The sequence below is a fragment of the Crinia signifera genome, chromosome 12, assembly GCF_055691185.1.
Source record: "Crinia signifera chromosome 12, ASM5569118v1, whole genome shotgun sequence".
In the NCBI taxonomy this organism is placed as follows: Eukaryota; Metazoa; Chordata; class Amphibia; order Anura; family Myobatrachidae; genus Crinia; species Crinia signifera.
Genome location: NC_139228.1, coordinates 4,560,027 through 4,582,362, shown reverse-complemented (window position 1 = coordinate 4,582,362; position 22,336 = coordinate 4,560,027). Strand labels below are relative to the sequence as shown.

General features: G+C 51.9%; 1 protein-coding gene across 1 annotated transcript in view; it reads right to left on the bottom strand.

Annotated features, from left to right (window-relative positions):
* Nucleotides 1-1,098: 1,098 nt before the first annotated feature.
* The window catches only part of NPR1 (natriuretic peptide receptor 1), a 60,101-nt gene continuing 38,863 nt past the window's right edge, over nucleotides 1,099-22,336 (bottom strand). Inside the window, exons 8-22 of the mRNA XM_083166987.1 lie at nucleotides 20,360-20,480; nucleotides 16,877-16,951; nucleotides 16,600-16,677; nucleotides 9,918-10,022; nucleotides 8,864-8,935; nucleotides 6,897-7,056; nucleotides 6,459-6,614; nucleotides 6,211-6,379; nucleotides 5,390-5,536; nucleotides 5,044-5,167; nucleotides 4,806-4,874; nucleotides 4,538-4,712; nucleotides 4,311-4,409; nucleotides 2,715-2,806; nucleotides 1,099-2,621 (exon numbers count right to left, since the gene is read on the bottom strand). Coding sequence (XP_083023113.1) covers nucleotides 2,559-2,621; nucleotides 2,715-2,806; nucleotides 4,311-4,409; nucleotides 4,538-4,712; nucleotides 4,806-4,874; nucleotides 5,044-5,167; nucleotides 5,390-5,536; nucleotides 6,211-6,379; nucleotides 6,459-6,614; nucleotides 6,897-7,056; nucleotides 8,864-8,935; nucleotides 9,918-10,022; nucleotides 16,600-16,677; nucleotides 16,877-16,951; nucleotides 20,360-20,480 — 1,705 coding nt within the window. The 3' untranslated portion in view covers nucleotides 1,099-2,558. The remainder of the gene's footprint in view (nucleotides 2,622-2,714; nucleotides 2,807-4,310; nucleotides 4,410-4,537; nucleotides 4,713-4,805; nucleotides 4,875-5,043; nucleotides 5,168-5,389; nucleotides 5,537-6,210; nucleotides 6,380-6,458; nucleotides 6,615-6,896; nucleotides 7,057-8,863; nucleotides 8,936-9,917; nucleotides 10,023-16,599; nucleotides 16,678-16,876; nucleotides 16,952-20,359; nucleotides 20,481-22,336) is intronic.

Here is a 22,336-nt window from a genome sequence, read left to right as displayed (position 1 = left end):
GGGGACAGAGGAAGCTGTAGAGGAGGGAGAATGACATGCGGGGTGGGGGGGATGGAGGAGGGGGAGTGCAAGTGAGTGTGAGTGGGGACAGAGGAAGCAGTAGAGGAGGGAGAATGACACGCAGAGTGTGGGGGGGAGTGCTAGTGAGTGTGAGTGGGGGACAGAGGAAGCTGTAGAGGAGGGAGAATGACATGCAGAGTGGGGGGGGGGGGGTGGAGGAGAGGGAGTGGTAGTAGTGTGAGTGGGGCACAGAGGAAGCTGTGAGTGTGAGTGGGGATAGATGAAGCTGTAGAGGAGGGAGAATGACATGCGGGGTGGGGGGATGGAGGAGGGGGAGTGCTAGTGAGTGTGAGTGGGTGACAGAGGAAGCTGTAGAGGAGGGAGAATGACATGCAGAGTGGGGGGGGGGGTGGAGGAGAGGGAGTGGTAGTAGTGTGAGTGGGGGACAGAGGAAGCTGTGAGTGTGAGTGGGGATAGATGAAGCTGTAGAGGAGGGAGAATGACATGCAGGGTGGGGGGATGGAGGAGGGGGAGTGCTAGTGAGTGTGAGTGTGGGACAGAGGAAGCTGTAGAGGAGGGAGAATCACACGCAGAGTTTGGGGGGGGGGGGGGATTTGCTCTCACTCTTATTTCCATTTCAGAATAACATCAGCACAAATTGTCCAATTTCTCCCAGTTCTCATTCATGTAATCGCCCACTAATAGCGCAGAGCGCGGCCTGGAGCCGGGAGCAGTCACAGCCCCCACCATACACAGGGGCTTATGCAGATGGAATTTCCCAGTAGGGGATCTGACCTTGCACCTACCCATCTGGGTACAGCCGCAGCCTGGCATTGCTGGGTAACCATCTCAGGATACATCATAAGGGGCCAAGTTACCAATAATCACATTTGCATTGTAGTCTGGGCTGTATGACCCGTCCTCTGCCCATCCCTTGGGTGGGCGCACTTCAGCGTTGGCACTCTGTACATGCACGGTGCCCATTCCTGGGGGCAGGAATGGACGCTCTGCTTGTACACAACATAAGGCTGTAACAAGGTGTCGGATACAGAGAGAACATTGCCTGGACAGCGTTATAAATAACTGTAAAAGTCACAGTCACCATGTAACATATAATTACATACAGACAAAAAAGCAAAAAAAAATAAAGAAAAAAGAACAAATTGAATTCAACTAAATACAAACATCTGTTGTTTTCCTCTTACAGAACCAAATGGAAATCTGTCCTGCTGTAGCGTATATGGAAATTTCAGATAAATCATGAAATTGGATGGCTGCACCTTCATATAATTATAACTACCATGCTAAGGAATGACGCAATGGGTGGGATCGAGAAATAATCAGAAAATCAACAGGTAGCTAAAGTTGCTGAGCGCCAATGTGTGTTTCTTTTGTAAAATATCATATAAAAACCTCCCAGACGCTGCAATCAGACAAAGCTTGCCTGCCCCGCCTCTCTAATCGCGAGGAGCCACAAGTGATGTCGGTGGTTGGTGGTGCACGTGAGCAATACAGAACTGGGTTTTTTACACCTCCAGCCCTTATTCTGGCAGGTAATGTGGGCCCCTCTCAGCTGTGGGCCCCATAGCAGTTGCACTCCCTGCACCTATGGTAGTTACACCCTTGTCTTCTACCGTCTTCCAAGATCAACATTCACAATTCTCTCCCCAAAGGACAGAAGAAAACAATTTAGAATTTAGAAATATTTATAGCAGTAAAATAAGGATGTCCATTTCACATTTGTCGCCCATACATGGAAACCGTTTTCTGGGCACTGGAAGCCAGGCCTTGTGTTCCTTATGTCCTTAATCTTCTAGCAGAGGAGCTTGAGGGCTTCCTTAGTCACTTGTACCCTCACAAGAGTCAAGACCAAAATCCAAAATAAGTCAAGGCTTAATTATAACCACGCAATGCGCAAACCTCAGGCATCGGTGTTCATGTTGAGATGAAGTCATCTGTGCTGTTTTAGCAGGCCTCAGAGCAGGTAGATGGTGGTGCACTTATCCACTACTCCAAACTCAACAGAAGTGACACACTACACGCACGCTGTCCACTACAGGGGACTGATAAACTGCTGCGTGCTTTCAGACTGCACAGTGTACTAAATGCCCCTTCCATAAGCAAGGTATCCGGCAGGATCTGGACTTAGCTCTCATGGTCATTAAGCTTTACTCTTATCCTCCATGACATGAAGTTCTGCAGACTTTCTGGTCATTGTAGTTGGGAAGATGACAAACAAAATGGACCACCTTCTCCAATGTCTATATGCAGAATGCCCAAACTGCCCTGTGCTCGGCTCCGTGAAGGAGTCTTGTCCACCACACTGTTGTGTAGCACGGCCTACATAACTACGCTTGAAAGCTGCGTTGAGGAATGTCAGGCATCTCCCTTTGGTCCACGTTGCGGGGATGACTCCACTCGCCCCTATTAATGTCATGGTCGATCGGGGCACTGAGAGGTGGAGGTTTGTGCTAGTCACATCCCAGAAGTATACACATGAGTTGGGGATTAAATGTAACCCCCTCAGTCACACATCCCCTGTGAAGGTAACTGCAGGGTCACCCATGGATGACGCTGCTCCTTTCCCCCAATAGCCAGTAGGTCCGCACTTTGCCTTTGCCCTGCGGACAGGAAGTGATAGGATATCAGGAGCATAAAGAGGTTCTATCGTCTCATACAGAAAGTGTTCACATTATGCACAAAATGCTCATTACCTTCATCTCCACATCCCCTCGCAACTCCAACTCAAAGCAGCTGAACTCCTCTAAGACATTCCACGTGTCCGGAGAGACGTGGATCCTTAGTGCTACAATGCACAGAAATATCAATACTTTATTAGCTACCCATGTACTGCAAGGACTGTACAACACTGTTCTCTGGGTACACCTGAAACTATGAGGATGGAGATTCATTATCTTGGTACACCTGAGACTATGAGGATGGAGATACGTTATCTGGGTGCACCTGAGACTATGAGGATGGGTATACGTTATCTGGGTGCAGCTGAGACTATGAGGATGGAGATACGTTATCTGGGTGCACCTGAGACTATGAGGATGGAGATACGTTATCTGGGTGCACCTGAGACCATGAGGATGGAGATACGTTATCTGGGTACACCTGAGACTATGAGGATGGAGATACGTTATCTGGGTGCAGCTGAGACTATGAGGATGGAGATACGTTATCTGGGTGCACCTGAGACTATGAGGATGGAGATACGTTATCTGGGTGCACCTGAGACTATGAGGATGGAGATACGTTATCTGGGTACACCTGAGACCATGATGATGGTGATACGTTATCTGGGTACACCTGAGACTATGAGGATGGAGATACATTATCTGGGTACACCTGAGACTATGAGGATGGAGATACGTTATCTGGGTACACCTGAGACTATGAGGATGGAGATACGTTATCTGGGTGCACCTGAGACTATGAGGATGGAGATACGTTATCTGGGTGCACCTGAGACTATGAGGATGGAGATACGTTATCTGGGTGCACCTGAGACTATGAGGATGGAGATACGTTATCTGGGTACACCTGAGACTATGAGGATGGATATATGTTATCTGGGTGCACCTGAGACTATGAGGATGGAGATACGTTATCTGGGTACACCTGAGACCATGATGATGGTGATACGTTATCTGGGTGCACTTGAGACTATGAGGATGGAGATACGTTATCTGAGTACACCTGAGACTATGAGGATGGATATATGTTATCTGGGTACACCTGAGAGTATAAGGATGGCGATACGTTATCTGGGTGCACCTGAGACTATGAAGATGGTGATACGTTATCTGGGTACACCTGAGACTATGAGGATATATATACGTTATCTGGGTGCACCTGAGACTATGAAATGTTATAGTACAATTTTACACATTTCTAAATCAACTTTATCATATACAAATCCTTAATGTGGTGAAAAAGACACATTGATATTCTTATCTGCCCTACATCTAACTGGGTCAGGGTCCCACTAATATGGCTTTGCTAGTCTTGTCACACTACTATGTAAATATGAGTACAAGCCCCTCCCTACAGCCGTGCCTCTCAATGTGCAAAGACTGACACGCCCCCTTGGTGCCTGTTTAGCCACCAAAATTGCGGTTGGCGAGTCTTTAAATTCCACCACCATTTGAGCTGCTGAAATTTACACCAGGACCATGCTCGGTGAAGATGATCAGGGTATACGAAAGATTATGCCTTTAACACATCCAACACACTTGAGTGACATGACCACCAGACGTACATAAGGCAGCTCATCTCCAACCATAGCCACCTCATAATCTCACCTTCTCCATTAGATTCCATGCGTGATGCTGTATTTACGGTGTCTCCAAATAGACAGTATCGAGGCATCTTCAAGCCCACCACGCCTGCACAGACAGGACCTAGGGGGAACACAAGGTTCTATATATATAGCATACGTGGTACACAGTGATAAAGGCGTGAGGCAAACTTGGGGGTGGTGAGTTTAAATGGATAAGCTTCATAAACCTCAGAAATTCCCTTTGCTCACCAGTGTGTATTCCAATCCGAAGCCGGAGTTGTTGATCGGGGCGATGGCGAATTTTAAAGGTCTTGACAGCGTCCAGAAGAGCAAGAGACATGCGTGCAATCTCACGGGCGTGGAGCTTCCCATTGCGAACTGGTAGCCCCGACACAACCATGTAGGCATCACCTATCGTCTCCACCTGTGTGGATGCAAACAGGTAGATGGACAGAAGGGTGATGAGTCATGGTAACAGAGCACGCGGAGTATAAACACAAAAGACTACGTCACGCACCTTGTACACGTCAAAGTTGTCTATGATTGCGTCAAAGCAGGTGTACAGATCATTCAGCAGAGTGACCACCTGTAAGAGGAGAGGGCTCAGTGAGGACCACACGAGAGGAAGAGGTGTTAGGGCAGCTCAGGTATGGCCCACAATCTGGTTTATATAGAAGGATGGATGCGCATCAAGGTGTGTCAGAGGTTATGGGTCTGTGGACAGATCTTTGAGGTCTTACGAAGTGCCTGCCTACCTGCATGGGGGTACTCTCTGCAGACAAGGCTGTGAACCCCACGATGTCACTGAAGTAAATGGTAACACTATCGAAGGCTTCTGCTTGGACGGTCTCTCCCCTCTTCAGCTGTTCGGCAACAGAGCTGAAAGTCGACAGTCAATTAGAAATGGTTTTGCCGGTTGGCAGTGTCATATGAGCAAGTTCTGCAGGAGATCATTCACTTCACCTCAGCCACAAGAAAGAAGCATTCGGGCTCACACATGTATAGAGCCATAATCTGTGGTTACTTCATTCTGAACTCTTTAGAGAAAGGAGCGAAGAGACAGTAGGGGGAAAGGGAGCTGGTCCATCCCCTCATACTTACTGAGGCAGGATCTGGTACAGGAGGGCTTCCGCCTTACGCTTCTCCTCCAAGTAGGCCTGCGTCCTGTCCTCCACAAGCTCCTCCAGGTTATTGGCGTATTGCTCCATACGGGACAGGAGATTATCCAGGATGTTGGAGCTGTTCTCCCTGCAAGGCACAGATCACACAGAGTACTGCGGGGTGTTCCTGCAGGAGGATCCGCCACGTGGACAGGGAGAACGGAGTCTTCTCTGTGTGGTGGGAGAGGGGAGAACATGGCTCTCAGGGCCTAATTCTAACATGTGTATGGTCTTATCTGCAAGCCTATAGTAGGGGAAAAAGTCCAACAGTGAAGTAACCTGGAAGAGGTTTTGGGCCAGGAGGAAACATCAAGGAGACAATATGGCTGTTCTGAAAGCAGTGGCCGCTACTGAAATAGCCAATGTGGCCTCAGAGAGAGATGCCAGAAGGGTCCAAGACTACAAAGAAAATGTATGAGTTCTGAGACCTGGAGAAGACACTACAGGGATCGCAGATGGTGGGCAGGCTGTAAGGGCCCAGGAAAGTGAAGATGCCCAGGAGAAGAAGCTGCTGCGTAGGGGATGAATGAGGGATGTAACAAGCTGAGAGAGAAGGCAGGATGTACGGGGATGCGAATGTGAGTATAAGGAAGATGCATTTCTCATCCTCCTCGGACCCACACGCTTTCTCTAAATACCGAGTATGACCCGAGAGACAGAGGAGGGTGGGAGGGTGAGACAGAGAGAGGCAGACCACACATAACTGGGTTTAGTTGAGGATGGGCAAGGTGTGAAGACATCGAACATGTTCATGGGTGTCACCTGTTGAATTTGCGAAGCAGGACTTTAATCTGGTTGAAATCTGGCCTATCCAGGGGGTCCTCTGCCCAGCAGCGCTGCATGAGAATGCCCAGCTCCTGGATGTGGCAGTAAAGGTTGGTGGAGGGGCGGAAACATGGCTTCTCATGGCTTCGGATTCTCTCTATAATCTCTGGAGAAGGAAGGAAATAATGAGGGCAGGATGGAGGCAATGACTGGCCTGTAAGATCTGCAATCAGGACCAGGCTCACCTTTGGGGCTATAGTCTCCGCTGTCCATGTAGAATACCCCATTTCTCAGCGCAATCTCCTGCAGAATGATGCCAAAGCTGTAGACATCTCCTTTCTGCGTCCCCTGGGGGGTAGGACACTCCTCTCGCAGCAGCTCAGGGGAGGTCCAAAGCTTTTCTATAGCATATCAGACACAAGAACCTGAATTATATATATGTGTATGAATATTGAAGGCCGGCACTCAGTCCTGCAGAGACCCGGGTGCCGCCAGTTCAGTATAACTAGGGATGTTGGTACCTTTGGTGTGGTTAATACAAAATATTGTTTGCAGAGGCACAACCCATATATTGTCTGTGTCGGCCATGTCTGTGTCAACAATTGGTGACGGGCTGTTAACTGATGACCCTCTACACCATAACCATACTAAGTGACCCTCTTTGTGGGTTTTGTTCCACTTACTTGCAAAGTAAGCGTGAGAGTCCTCGGTGTCTATAGCACAGCGGAAACTGGCCAGTCCATAATCTGTGATCTTCAGCACAAAGCGACTGTCCACCACGCAGTTCGATGACTTTAGGCTCCCATGGGACACAATGACACTGTTGTGTAGGAAGAGCATTCCCTGGAGGAAAGTGCAGAAGAGGATAAGCAAATACCAGAAATATGACAATGAAGGAGAGAGGGTGGATGATGGGGACATAGACAGTAAGAAGGGAGGACAGCAAGTGGTGGAGAATGAAGGAGAGAGGATGGATGATGGGGACATATACAGTAAGAAGAGAGGACAGCAAGTGGTGGAGAATGAAGGAAAGAGGATGGATGATGGGGACATAGACAGTAAGAAGAGAGGTTAGCAAGTGGTGGAGAATGAAGGAGAGAGGATGGATGATGGGGACATATACAGTAAGAAGAGAGGACAGAAAGTGGTGGAGAATGAAGGATAGAGGATGGATATGGGGACATAGACAGCCAGAAGAGAGGACAGCAAGTGGTGGAGAATGAAGGAGAGGATGGATATGGGGACATACAGTAAGAAGAGAGGACAGCAAGTGGTGGAGAATGAAGGAGAGAGGATGGATGATGGGGACATAGACAGTAAGAAGAGAGGACAGAAAGTGGTGGAGAAGAAGGATAGAGGATGGATGATGGGGACATAGACAGTCAGAAGACTGGACAGCAAGTGGTGGAGAATGAAGGAGAGACATTGGATATGGGGACATATACAGTAAGAAGAGAGGATAGCAAGTGGTGGAGAATGAAGGAGTGAGGATGGATGACGGGGACATAGACAGTCAGATGAGAGGACAACAAGTGGTGGAGAATGAAGGATTGAGGATGGATGACTAGGACATAGACAGTCAGAAGAGAGGACATGGAGTGGTGGAGAATGAAAGAGAGAGGATGGATGATGGGGACATAGACAGTCAGAAGAGGGACAGCAAGTGGTGGAGAATGAAGGAGAGAGGATGGATGATGTGGATATAGACAGTCAGAAAAGAGGACTGCAATTGGTGGAGAATGAAGTAGAGAGGATAGATGACGGGGACATAGACAGTAAGAAGAGAGGACAGCAAATGGTGGAGAATGAAGTAGAGAGGATAGATGAAGGGGACATAGACATTAAGAAGAGAGGACAGTGAGTGGTGGAGAATAAATGATAGAGGATGGATGATGGGGACATAGACAGTGAGAAGAGAGGACAGTGAGTGGTGGAGAATGAAGGAGAGAGGATGGATGTTGGGGACATAGACAGTCAGAAGAGAGGACAACAAGTGGTGGAGAATGAAGGAGAGGATGGATATGGGGACATAGACATTCAGAAGAGAGGACAGAAAGTGGTGGAGAATGAAGGATAGAGGACAGATATGGGGACATAGACAGCCAGAAGAGAGGACAGCAAGTGGTGGAGAATGAAGGATAGAGGATGGATGATGGGGACATAGACAGTCAGAAGAGAGGACAGTGAGTGGTGGAGAATGAAGGAGAGAGGATGGATGTTGGGGACATAGACAGTAAGAAGGAGGACAGCAAGTGGTGGAGAATGAAGGAGAAAATATGGATGATGGGGGCATAGACAGTAAGAAGAGAGGACAGCAAGTGGTGGAGAATGAAGGAGAGGATGGATATGGGGACATAGACAGTAAGAAGAGAGGACAGCAAGTGGTGGAGAATGAAGGAGAGAGGATGGATGATGGGGACATATACAGTAAGAAGAGAGGACAACAAGTGGTGGAGAATGAAGGAGAGCAATGTGGGCAGGAGGTCAGCAAGAGAAATTGGTGCATGCTGGCATTGTGAACCCCCACCCTAAGCCCCCTGGTCCCCGCATCCATTATAGACAAGTCACAGTAATGTACATATCTATAACATCAATATTCCCCACCCTCAAATTGTTATCATTGGGTCAATGTGATGCTTCTCTCACTCACCTTTACAATATCATTAATTAGTGAGTATCGGAACATCCAATCCAGGGTAATGCTCTCGTTCTCCAGGATGTCCTGTGCAGCACAGTAACAAGAAGTTATCCAGTGTGGCCGCCCCTAGTATAGCCAGTCCTGCTGTGTGTTCTTCCTTCCCATTTATAGAGTAAGTGATACCGGGAACATGAGTGCCGGGGATACGTGGGATCGTGAGTGCTGGGGATACGGGGAGGGGGAATGTGAGTGCCGGGGATACGGGGGAACGTGAGTGCGGGGGGGGGGGAACGTGGGTGCCAGGGATACGGGGGAACGTGAGTGCCGGGGATACGGGGGAACGTGAGTGCCGGGGATACGGGGGAACGTGAGTGCCGGGGATACGGGGGAACGTGAGTGCCGGGGATACGAACGTGAGTGCCGGGGATACGGGGGAACGTGAGTGCCGGGGATACGGGGGAACGTGAGTTCCGGGGATACGGGGGAACGTGAGTTCCGGGGGGAACGTGGGTGCCGGAGATATGTGGAATGTGAGTGCCGGAGATACGGGGGAATGTGAGTGCCGGGGATATGGGGAACGTGAGTGCCGGGGATATGGGGAACGTGAGTGCTGGGGATACGGGGAACGTCAGTGCTGGGGATACGGGGAACGTCAGTGCCGGGGATACGGGAGAATGTGAGTGCCGGGGATACGGGAGAACGTGAGTGCCGGGGATACGGGGGAACGTGAGTGCCGGGGATACGGGGGAACGTGAGTGCCGGGGATACGGGGGAACGTGAGTGCCGGGGATACGGGGGAATGTGAGTGCCGGGGATACGGGGGAATGTGAGTGCCGGGGATACGGGGAACGTGAGTGCCAGGGATACGGGAACCGGGAGGTGAACACATGATGCTCGGGTAACAAATTAAATGCAGGAACTGAAAATACTGCTAATATCTACACTATAATAATCTGTACATTATCATTATGAGGAGCAAAGGGGAGTTCTGTAATGGGGGGGGGGGATATGTGGTGCTGGGGGTGTATAATGTCATAGGGTTATATTGGCCAGGGTAACAGCTCACCTGAAGGCTTCCTCGGGGACAGTACTCGGACAGGATACACATGTTTGGAGGTTCGATGCAGGCCCCCACAAAACGCGTCAGGTGTTCGTTCTGTACATCCCGCATCTGGAATACACACAGAGGGCAAGATGAGAAACTGGTTAGGAGGATGGCTGCATGACGGGAAGAGAATAGGGAATGATAATGATTGGTCAGCCAAAGGGATCCTTTTTCATCCCTCTCCACCCATAAAGGTTATTAGCATTGTATAAACATTTCCATTAGCCTGATTGGCGGGTCCCCTGCTGATGATACAGTGTACAGGATTATAACATCACGTGGTCACATGTCTTATGTCTCATGTTATTGGGGTAATTATGTATATAATGTCCAGGTGGTGAGTGCGTTCTCCCTGTGATTCCTAATCTGTCCTGGCGGATAATGCCCGGGAATGGGGGCGGACACTGATCAGAGAGATTCATATAAATGCTGAGATGTTTCCAGACATAACTGTCCAGAGAGACAGAGGGGAAGCGCACAGACAGAACGCGGCAAACACTGAAATGTCAGCGCCGGGTGATTCATATTAGGGCAGAGAAAATAGAATTATCCGGAGTTCTCACCGAGCCGAGGGAGAGATTGAAGGATGCAGAATGTTAGAGACAAGGGCAGACGCTGTACACAGAGCACAGAGGCAAGGCGGGGAATGGGGAAGGGGGAGCAGGGGGTGCTGGTGTGGAATAGGTGGGCGAGGAGATATTGGGGAAAATGTATCAACACTCGGAGAAAGATAAAGTACTACCCAATCAGCTCCTGCCATTGGGGGTGCGATTAACAAGTACTACCCAATCAGCTCCTGCCATTGGGGGTGTGAGATTATAAAGTACTACCCAATCAGCTCCTGCCATTGGGGATGTGAGATTATAAAGTACTACCCAATCAGCTCCTGTCATTGGGGATGTGAGATTATAAAGTACTACCCAATTAGCTCCTGTCATTGGGGATGTGAGATTATAAAGTACTACCCAATCAGCTCCTGTCATTGGGGGTGTGAGATTATAAATTACTACCCAATCAGCTCCTGTCATTGGGGTGTGAGATTATAAAGTACTACCCAATCAGCTCCTGTCATTGGGGATGTGAGATTATAAAGTACTACCCAATCAGCTCCTGTCATTGGGGGTGTGAGATTATAAAGTACTACCCAATCATCTCTATTCATTGGGGATGTGAGATTATAAAGTACTACCCAATCAGCTCCTGTCATTGGGGGTGTGATTATAAAGTACTACCCAATCAGCCTCTGTCATTGGGGGTGTGAGATTATAAAGTACTATCCAATCAGCTCCTGTCATTGGGGGTGTGATTATAAAGTACTACCCAATCAGCTCCTGTCATTGGGGATGTGAGATTATAAAGTACTACCCAATCAGCTCCTGTCATTGGGGGTGTGAGATTATAAAGTACTACCCAATCAGCTCCTGTCATTGGGGGTATGAGATTATAAAGTACTATCCAATCAGCTCCTGTCATTGGGGGTGTGATTATAAAGTACTACCCAATCAGCTCCTGTCATTGGGGGTGTGAGATTATAAAGTACTACCCAATCAGCTCCTGACATTGGGGTGTGAGATTATAAAGTACTACCCAATCAGCTCTATTCATTGGGGATGTGAGATTATAAAGTACTACCCAATCAACTCCTGTCATTGGGGGTGTGAGATTATAAAGTACTACCCAATCAGCTCCTGTCATTGGGGGTGTGATTATAAAGTACTACCCAATCAGCTCCTGTCATTGGGGGTGTGAGATAATAAAGTACTACCCAATCAGCTCCTGTCATTGGGGGTGTGAGATAATAAAGTACTACCCAATCAGCTCCTGTCATTGGGGGTGTGAGATAATAAAGTACTACCCAATCAGCTCCTGTCATTGGGGGTGTGAGATTATAAAGTGCTACCCAATCAGCTCCTGTCATTGGGGGTGTGAGATAATAAAGTGCTACCCAATCAGCTCCTGTCATTGGGGGTGTGAGATTATAAAGTACTACCCAATCAGCTCCTGTCATTGGGGGTGTGAGATTATAAAGTACTACCCAATCATCTCCTGTCATTGGGGGTGTGAGATTATATAGTACTAACCAATCAGCTCCTGTCATTGGGGGTGTGAGATTATAAAGTACTACCCAATCAGCTCCTGTCATTGGGGGTGTGATAATAAAGTACTACCCAATCAGCTCCTGTCATTGGGGGTGTGAGGTTATAAAGTACTACCCAATCAGCTCCTGTCATTGGGGGTGTGAGATTATATAGTACTAACCAATCAGCTCCTGTCATTGGGGGTGTGAGATTATAAAGTACTACCCAATCAGCTCCTGTCATTGGGGTGTGAGATTATAAAGTACTACCCAATCAGCTCCTGCCATTGGGGGTGTGAGATTATAAAGTACTACCCAATCAGCTCCTGTCATTGGGGGTGTGAGATTATAAAGTACTACCCAATCAGCTCCTGTCATTGGGGGTGTGATTATAAAGTACTACCCAATCAGCTCCTGTCATTGGGGGTGTGATTATAAACACTGTACCGCAGGTCTGTGGTTGCCATGTGATTGGTGTTTGCACACTAGAACCGCCCACAATAGCTTATCGCTGCAGGGGGGGGGGGGGGGGGAATGGTGCTGTGTGGGGGCGGGTATCGGAGCTTCTGGGGCTGAGCAGAGGAGGGCGCTATAGCACAGCCACAGCCATGAGTCTGCCCACACGCAGTGCAGCTTCTGTGTACTCGCAGATTCACAGCTATCGGGCAACTGTGAATAGCGCCCGCCTCTGAATCAGCCACTTTGCGCACTACAGACCCGAGCACACGCACCACTGTTCTCATGTCCACAGCTGACAGGTGGCCCATCTCCATCCAAACGCCACGCCCACGACGCTGCCCGTGACATGCCCACAAGACAGAAGCTTTCTAGCCAGTTCCTCCCCGGATATAACCCAGCGCATGCACAAGTGCCGCCCCATTCCGTTGGTGCATGTGCCGCGTCCTGGTATGCGCGAGATCCGCCCGCCTTGCCTGCGACCCAGGACCGCCATATCGCGCTCATTTGCTTTCTTGCTCTTACTTGTGTCAGTCTTGGCGGTAATTCCTGCCAGCGGTTAACAAGGGGGAGGATTGAGCGGCGTTCCAGGTCTGTGGTTCCAGCATAAGGCTAAATAATCCATGTTATACTAGAAGGGGATATTATCCTGCGTGTCCCGCTGGACAGCCGCGCCACTTACAGGAGGAAGGGGATTACACAGGTCAGCGGCAGACAGGAGAAGGTTAAGTGCAGAACATTTCATTATCTGCCCTCTCTCTCCAGACAAGAGCCTTTACTGTCACCGCTCTAGGGCCTGACATGGGGATTAGGAGATAGGGGCCCTTCTCTGGGATGCATTGGCCAATTAAGGGGGGGGGGGGGAGGAATCCCAGCCAAAACACCCCATAAAACATAGCAACAAACAAGATGTTTTTGTTTAACAAGAGCGTTTTCTGTAATGTCAGCAGCTAATCCCAGGTCCGGGAGCCAAGGATGTGTCCGACTGGGGAGGTCTCCCAGATGCCTGACTATGGGCCGAGTATCTCAGCTGGACGGGGGCAGGGGTTATATCGCTGGACACATAGCGCGGGCCGATGCCTAGTATCACAGCTGGACGGGGGCAGGGGTTATATCGCTGGACACATAGCGCGGGCCGATGCCTGACTATGGGCCGAGTATCACAGCTGGACGGGGGCAGGGGTTATATCGCTGGACACATAGCGCGGGCCGATGCCTAGTATCACAGCTGGACGGGGGCAGGGGTTACATCGCTGGACACATAGCGGGGGCCGATGCCTGACTATGGGCCGAGTATCTCAGCTGGACGGGGGCAGGGGTTATATCGCTGGACACATAGCGCGGGCCGATGCCTAGTATCACAGCTGGACGGGGGAAGGGGTTATATCGCTGGACACATAGCGCGGGCCGATGCCTGACTATGGGCCTAGTATCACAGCTGGACGGGGGCAGGGGTTACATCGCTGGACACATAGCGGGGGCAGATGCCTGACTATGGGCCGAGTATCACAGCTGGACGGGGGCAGGGGTTACATCGCTGGACACATAGCGGGGGCCGATGCCTGACTATGGGCCTAGTATCACAGCTGGACGGGGGCAGGGGTTACATCGCTGGACACATAGCGGGGGCCGATGCCTGACTATGGGCCTAGTGTCACAGCTGGACGGGGGCAGGGGTTACATCGCTGGACACATAGCGGGGGCAGATGCCTGACTATGGGCAGAGTATCACAGCTGGACGGGGGGCAGGGGTTACATCGCTGGACACATAGCGGGGGCCGATGCCTGACTATGGGCCTAGTATCACAGCTGGACGGGGGCAGGGGTTATATCGCTGGACACATAGCGGGGGCCGATGCCTGACTATGGGCCTAGTATCACAGCTGGACGGGGGCAGGGGTTACATCGCTGGACACATAGCGGGGGCCGATGCCTGACTATGGGCCTAGTATCACAGCTGGACGGGGGAGGGGGGGGGCAGGGGTTACATCGCTGGACACATAGCGGGGGGCCGATGCCTGACTATGGGCCTAGTATCACAGCTGGACGGGGGCAGGGGTTACATCGCTGGACACATAGCGGGGGCCGATGCCTGACTATGGGCCTAGTATCACAGCTGGACGGGGGCAGGGGTTACATCGCTGGACACATAGCAGGGGGCCGATGCCTGACTATGGGCCTAGTGTCACAGCTGGACGGGGGCAGGGGTTACATCGCTGGACACATAGCGGGGGGGCAGATGCCTGACTATGGGCCGAGTATCACAGCTGGACGGGGGCAGGGGTTACATCGCTGGACACATAGCGGGGGCCGATGCCTGACTATGGGCCGAGTATCACAGCTGGACGGGGGCAGGGGTTATATCGCTGGACACATAGCGCGGGGCAGATGCCTGACTATGGGCCTAGTATCACAGCTGGACGGGGGCAGGGGTTACATCGCTGGACACATAGCGGGGCCGATGCCTGACTATGGGCCAAGTATCACAGCTGGACGGGGGCAGGGGTTATATCGCTGGACACATAGCGCGGGGCAGATGCCTGACTATGGGCCTAGTATCACAGCTGGACGGGGGCAGGGGTTACATCGCTGGACACATAGCGGGGAGCAGATCCCTGACTATGGGCCTAGTATCACAGCTGAGCGGGGGCAGGGGTTACATCGCTGGACACATAGCGCGGGGCAGATGCCTGACTATGGGCCGAGTATCACAGCTGGAGGGGGGCAGGGGTTACATCGCTGGACACATAGCGCGGGGGGCAGATGCCTGACTATGGGCCTAGTATCACAGCTGGAGGGGGGCAGGGGTTACATCGCTGGACACATAGCGCGGGGCAGATGCCTGACTATGGGCCGAGTATCACAGCTGGAGCGGGGCAGGGGTTACATCGCTGGACACATAGCGGGGGGGGGGCAGATACCTGACTATGGGCCGAGTATCACAGCTGGACAGGGGTTACATCGCTGGACACATAGCGGGGGGCAGATGCCTGACTATGGGCCGAGTATCACAGCTGGATGGGGTGCAGGGGTTACATCGCTGGACACATAGCGGGGGGCAGATGCCTGACTATGGGCCGAGTATCACAGCTGGACGGGGGCAGGGGTTACATCGCTGGACGCATAGCGAGGGGGGAAGATGCCTGACTATGGGCCTAGTATCACAGCTGGACGGGGGCAGGGGTTACATCGCTGGGCACATAGCGGGGGGCAGATGCCTGACTATGGGCCGAGTATCACAGCTGGACGGGGGCAGGGGTTACATCGCTGGACACATAGCGGGGGCCGATGCCTGACTATGGGCCGAGTATCACAGCTGGACGGGGGCAGGGGTTACATCGCTGGACACATAGCGCAGGGGGCAGTTACCTGACTATGGGGCGAGTATCACAGCGGGACGGGGGCAGGGGTTACATCGCTGGACAAATAGTGTGGGGCCGATGCCTGACTATGGGCCGAGTATCACAGCTGGACGGGGGCAGGGGTTACATCGCTGGACACATAGCGGGGGCAGATGCCTGACTATGGGCAGAGTATCACAGCTGGACGGGGGGGGGGGGGGGGGCAGGGGTTACATCGCTGGACACATAGCGGGGGGCAGATGCCTGACTATGGGCAGAGTATCACAGCTGGACGGGGGGGGGCAGGGGTTACATCGCTGGACACATAGCGCGGGGGCAGATGCCTGACTATGGGCCGAGTATCACAGCTGGACGGGGGGGGGCAGGGGTTACATCGCTGGACACATAGCGGGGGCCGATGCCTGACTATGGGCCGAGTATCACAGCTGGACGGGGGCAGGGGTTACATCGCTGGACACATAGCGGGGGGCAGATGCCTGACTATGGGCAGAGTATCACAGCTGGACGGGGGGGGGGGGGGGGGCAGGGGTTACATCGCTGGACACATAGCGGGGGGCAGATGCCTGACTATGGGGCGAGTATCACAGCTGGACGCGGGGGGGGGGGGGGCAGGGGTTACATCGCTGGACACATAGCGCGGGGGGCAGATGCCTGACTATGGGCCGAGTATCACAGCTGGACGGGGAGCAGGGGTTACATCGCTGGACACATAGCGGGGGGGCAGGTACAAACTGCACACATTACTTACGTGTTTCAGCTCAAATAGGACCTTGCGCGTCACTTCAATCCGTTTGCGGTTTATGTACTTCACAGCGACGACGTTCCCCTGTGAGAGAAGGAGCGGGCGTTATGTCAGCGGACAACCTGGTGCGGCCGGGGCTGGGAGTACAAGCACATTACAGAGATATCACGGTTACAAGCCTCCCCCCCCCCCCCCCTTCCCCCAAACCCGGGGACCAGGGAGAATACGTCCCACGGGAGCGAGATTCATTCACAGGGTCAGAGCGATGGAAGCAGAACATCACCTTGTAATAGGCCGTCCTGGCGTAGATCTGGAACTGGCCCTCCGTGGTGAGTAGGGAGCCGTAGTTGGAGCCCCTCTAGGGATACAAGAATAACAGTGGTGACATACGGGAGCTTACATGTGACATGTGCATGTGTTACAGCGTGTACAGGAACAGGTATGCACTAAGCATGATCTGCAGGAACAGGCACAGGTCACACAGCAGCTGCACAGGTGTACTCATTACTCACTGACACATTTCCCAGGTCACCCAGCAGCTGCACAGGTGCACTCATTACTCACTGACACATTTCCCAGGTCACCCAGCAGCTGCACAGGTGCACTCATTACCCACTGACACATTTCCCAGGTCACCCAGCAGCTGCACAGGTGCACTCATTACCCACTGACACATTTCCCAGGTAACCCGGCAGCTGCACAGGTGTACTCATTACTCACTGACACATTTCCCAGGTAACCCGGCAGCTGCACAGGTGTACTCATTACCCACTGACACATTACCCAGGTCACCCGGCAGCTGCACAGGTGTACTCATTACTCACTGACACATTTCCCAGGTCACCCAGCAGCTGCACAGGTGCACTCATTACCCACTGACACATTTCCCAGGTAACCCGGCAGCTGCACAGGTGCACTCATTACCCACTGACACATTTCCCAGGTAACCCAGCAGGTGCACAGGTGCACTCATTACCCACTGACACATTTCCCAGGTAACCCGGCAGCTGCACAGGTGTACTCATTACCCACTGACACATTACCCAGGTCACCCGGCAGCTGCACAGGTGCACTCATTACTCACTGACACAGTTCCCAGGTCACCCAGCAGGTGCACAGGTGTACTCATTACCCACTGACACATTTCCCAGGTAACCCGGCAGCTGCACAGGTGTACTCATTACCCACTGACACAAAACCCAGGTCACCCGGCAGCTGCACAGGTGCACTCATTACTCACTGACACAGTTCCCAGGTCACCCAGCAGGTGCACAGGTGTACTCATTACCCACTGACACATTTCCCAGGTAACCCGGCAGCTGCACAGGTATACTCATTACCCACTGACACATTTCCCAGGTCACCCAGCAGCTGCACAGGTGTACTTATTACTCACTGACACATTTCCCAGGTCACCCAGCAGCTGCACAGGTGTGCTCATTACTCACTGACACATTTCCCAGGTCACCCAGCAGCTGCACAGGTGTACTCATTACCCACTGACACATTTCTGTTGGAGTAAAAACGTAGTAGAAAAAACGTTCAACCTATTACTGTACAGCCGGCACTGGTGCACACACCCTTCCTTTTTTGCTATGTCTATTTAGGGGCTGACAACCCCAGCTGCCTGTTAGTAGCGCACCACCCACCATTCTTTTTCTGTTACTTTATATTGTATACATTGGCCAGAAGGTGGGGGGGCAATGCCACTCCACACCAGATGGTATATACTTCAGGAATAAGGACATGCAGATTTAGGAAAAGGGCGGGACGTGGCTCTGTGTCCAGTGAACGAGCCTAACCATGGCCAATATAACTGTGGGCAGCCTCCATGTTTTCCCCTAGCAGACATATGCCAAATATGTCGTCTTTTAAGCCAGACTCTCTTCCTAAGCCGACAGCATTGTGGTGCATAACGGTGCATGAGCTCTGCTGGGTATGTGCAGAACAATGCCAGGCGAAACGCGGTTGGCTAAGGTTGGCTAAGGTTGTAGCCCCAGATACCACTACAGTACAAGTCTGTGATTTACCCCCTGGTTTTCCATCTGTGCAAATGGAGGAGAAAGCAATGATCACGTTTCACAGCATAGCATGGAATGGTGGCCACTGAGCTTACATACACTGAGCGGTCCGTGTGATACCATCCCAGCCCAGGAGCTGGCCCTACCCAGGAATCCCAGTGGAACATGTATCATTTATTAGCGGGCACAGGTTATACAAATAGTGGCACCAATGTAAGCTGACCGTCATTATCCTCCGCCCACTGTGTGACTCCTCCGACATTATCCTCCGCCCACTGTGTGACTCCTCCGACATTACCCTCCGCCCACTGTGTAACTCCACCGACATTACCCTCCGCCCACTGTGTAACTCCACCGACATTACCCTCCGCCCACTGTGTGACTCCACCGACATTACCCTCCGCCCACTGTGTGACTTCTCCGACATTACCCTCCGCCCACTGTGTGACTCCTCCGACATTACCCTCCGCCCATTGTGTGACTCCCCCGACATTACCCTCCACCCACTCTGTGACTCCTCCGACATTACCCTCCGCCCACTGTGTGACTCCTCCGACATTACCCTCCACCCACTGGGTGACTCTTCCGACATTACCCTCCTCCCACTGGGTGACTCCTCCGACATTACCCTCCGCCCACTGGGTGACTCCTCCGACATTACCCTCCGCCCACTGAGTGACTCTTCCGACATTACCCTCCGCCCACTGGGTGACTCTTCCGACATTACCCTCCGCCCACTGGGTGACTCATCCGACATTACCCTCCGCCCACTGGGTGACTCATCCGACATTATCCTCCACTCACTGTGTCACTCCTCCGACATTACCCTCCGCCCACTGTGTGACTTCTCCAACATTACCCTCCGCCCACTGTGTGACTCCTCCGACGTTACCCTCCGCCCACTGTGGGACTACTCCAACATTACCCTCCGCCCACTGTGGGACTACTCCAACATTACCCTCCACCCACTGTGTGACTCCTCCAACATTACTCTCCGCCCACTGTGTGACTCATCCAACATTACCCTCCGCCCACTGTGTGTCTCCTCCAACATTACCCTCCGCCCACTGTGTGTCTCCTCCAACATTACCCACCGCCCACTGTGGGACTACTCCAACATTACCCTCCGCCCACTGTGGGACTAAATGTTTGGTATCCAGCGAAAAGCTGGTACACCTAGGTGGCGCTGCTTAGCCAAAAAACAATTAAGATACCAATAATGTAATATCGTATTATATTGTATAACCAGCGCTCTTGTGTGACCCTAGTGGCCACAGAAATATCACTGTGGGACCACTCCAAGATTACCCTCCGCCCACTGTTTGACTCCTCCGACATTACCCTCCGCCCACTGTGTGACTCCTCCGACAGTACCCTCCGCCCACTGTGTGACTCATCCAACATTATCCTCCCCCCACTGTATGATTACACTCCAACCATGGCAGTGGGTGGGTATTAAACAAACAGTGGGCATGTAGGCCTGGAAATTGTGGTGCATTTGTGTGGATCAGGGCTGAAGTTTGGCATAATACATGTTGGGAGGGGGGGGGGGTTCCTAGGTCATCTAGTGATCTCTATGCAGAAAGAGTCAGGGACTTGCCCTACTACACATTCAAAAATATAGAGAAGATATTCCTGTTAGAGTACGGTCCCTGTGGGCATCAGCCTCTGAGGCCAGAGTAGCCCAAGCCTGGAATAGTCTGGCAGGCAGGCATGCAAGAGGTGCATGGTTCTGGGTCAGTTACCAATGATAACGTCAGTTTGCTGCCCGCCCTGCGTAGATTCTTCTCCATGTTGCTGGTCTGGATGTCCTCCCATCGCACTTTCCACAGCTCAGCCGCTAACTCCTTCTCCAGGCGCAGCTTCCTGCGGGGAGGGAAAAAGAGATTTATGTCTTACCTGTTAAATCTCTTTCTTCGAGGACGCCAGGGGCCAAAGGTTTAACGCTGGGTAGAGGAGTGGGAGTGAGAGACCACCAGCACCTAAGAGGTTACACTTCTTCTGCCTCCCAAGCAGACCAGGCTCCTCCCCTCCTCTACACCTCCCCCAGGCCAGGCAGCTCAGTTTTTTACAAGCCAAGGCAGGAGACAAGAGAAGGAAGAGAAGTACCATACAGAAACACATTCTGAGCACATTCTAGTTTGTACAACAGAGGTACTAGGTAACTATAATGGTAACGTAACTAAAGCAGGCGCGGCAGGGAGGGATCCATGTGGCCCCTGATGTCCTGGAATAAGATATTTAACAGGTAAGACATAAATCTCCTTTTATTCTTCGGGACACGTCAGGGGCCACAGGCTTAACCCTGGGAGGTCCTAAAGCAGCCACCAAAGGGTGGGGTCGCACCTGCACTGCAGCAAGTACACTCTGGCCAAAGGCTGAGTCCTGGGAGGCAAACGTATTGAAGGCATAAAAGCACAGTAAGGTATTGGCAGACGACGAAGTCGCTGCTTTAAAAATGTGCTCAGCTTTTGCAATGCCCCAAACAGCCCAAGACGCACCCACCGACCTAGTGGAATGTGCCGTACCCCTGCAGGAACCGGGAGGGAGGCATCCTGCTTGATGACAGTGGGCAATTGTCTGCTTAGTAGCTCGCCATCCTTTCTTTTGAAACCCATAGAGCAAAGAGAGAGTCTGATTTCTGGGAGGACTTAATGCGATGCACATAGATGCGCAAAGCATGGACTACATCTAGGGAAGACTGTTCAGGAGAAGCATCTGTTTCACGAATGGCTGGGACCAATCTCCTGGTTGACGTGAATACTGGAGACTACCTTAGGGAGGTGAGAAGGAACGGTTTGAAGAACCGCCCGATCGGAATGGAAGATTGGAAACAGGGACCACAGGACAGAGCTGACAGGTCAGACATCGCCCTGGTGGAAGCAATTGCTAACAGGAAAAGTGTCTTCCAGGTGAGCCAACAAAGGTCCACCGACCGTAAGGGCTCAAACGGTGGGGCCTGAAGAGCACTGAGTACCAGGTAAAGGTCCCCCAGGGCAACTGGGGGAACAAAGGGAGGTTGGATATGTAGGACACCCTGCATGAATGTGTGGACATCCGGACACAATGCCAACTTCCTATGGACCAAGATGGACAAAGCCGAAACCTGTACCTTCAAAGAAGATAAGCGCAATCCGGCCTCCAGGCTCTTCTGTAAGGAGGACCAAGCCGTAAATCCTGGGATTGAAGTGACGAGCACAACACAAGGAAAAGTAAGCTGGCCAGACGCAATGTTATAAGCACTATCCGAAGAAGGTTTGCGTGTCCTGAGCATGGTTGAGATTCTCGCATTAAAGCCTCTGGCTCTTAACAGGGAGGTCTCAACAGCCACCCCGTGCAAATCCAGGTGTAGATACGGTCCCTGAGAGAGCAGGTCTGGACATAAAGGTAGACATATTGGAGGGGCCACTGACAAGGCCAGCAGATCTGAAAAACAGATCCATCTGGGGCAACTGGGAGCGAATAGGATCAGTGTGCCACTCTCCGCCTTTAACTTGCGGATCATTCTCAGGAGGAGCGCAATTGGAGGGAAGGTGTACATCAGAGCAAACGCCCCTGGGGCTGACAGGGCGTCCATCATGCAAGCCCCTGGGTTGGGAGACCTGGATCCGTATAAGGTAACCTTGTGGTTGTGGCGCAATGCCCTCAAGTCCACTTCGGATCTGCCACAGCATCTTACCAGCATCTGGAACACCTCCAGATGAAAGGACCATTTGCTGGCA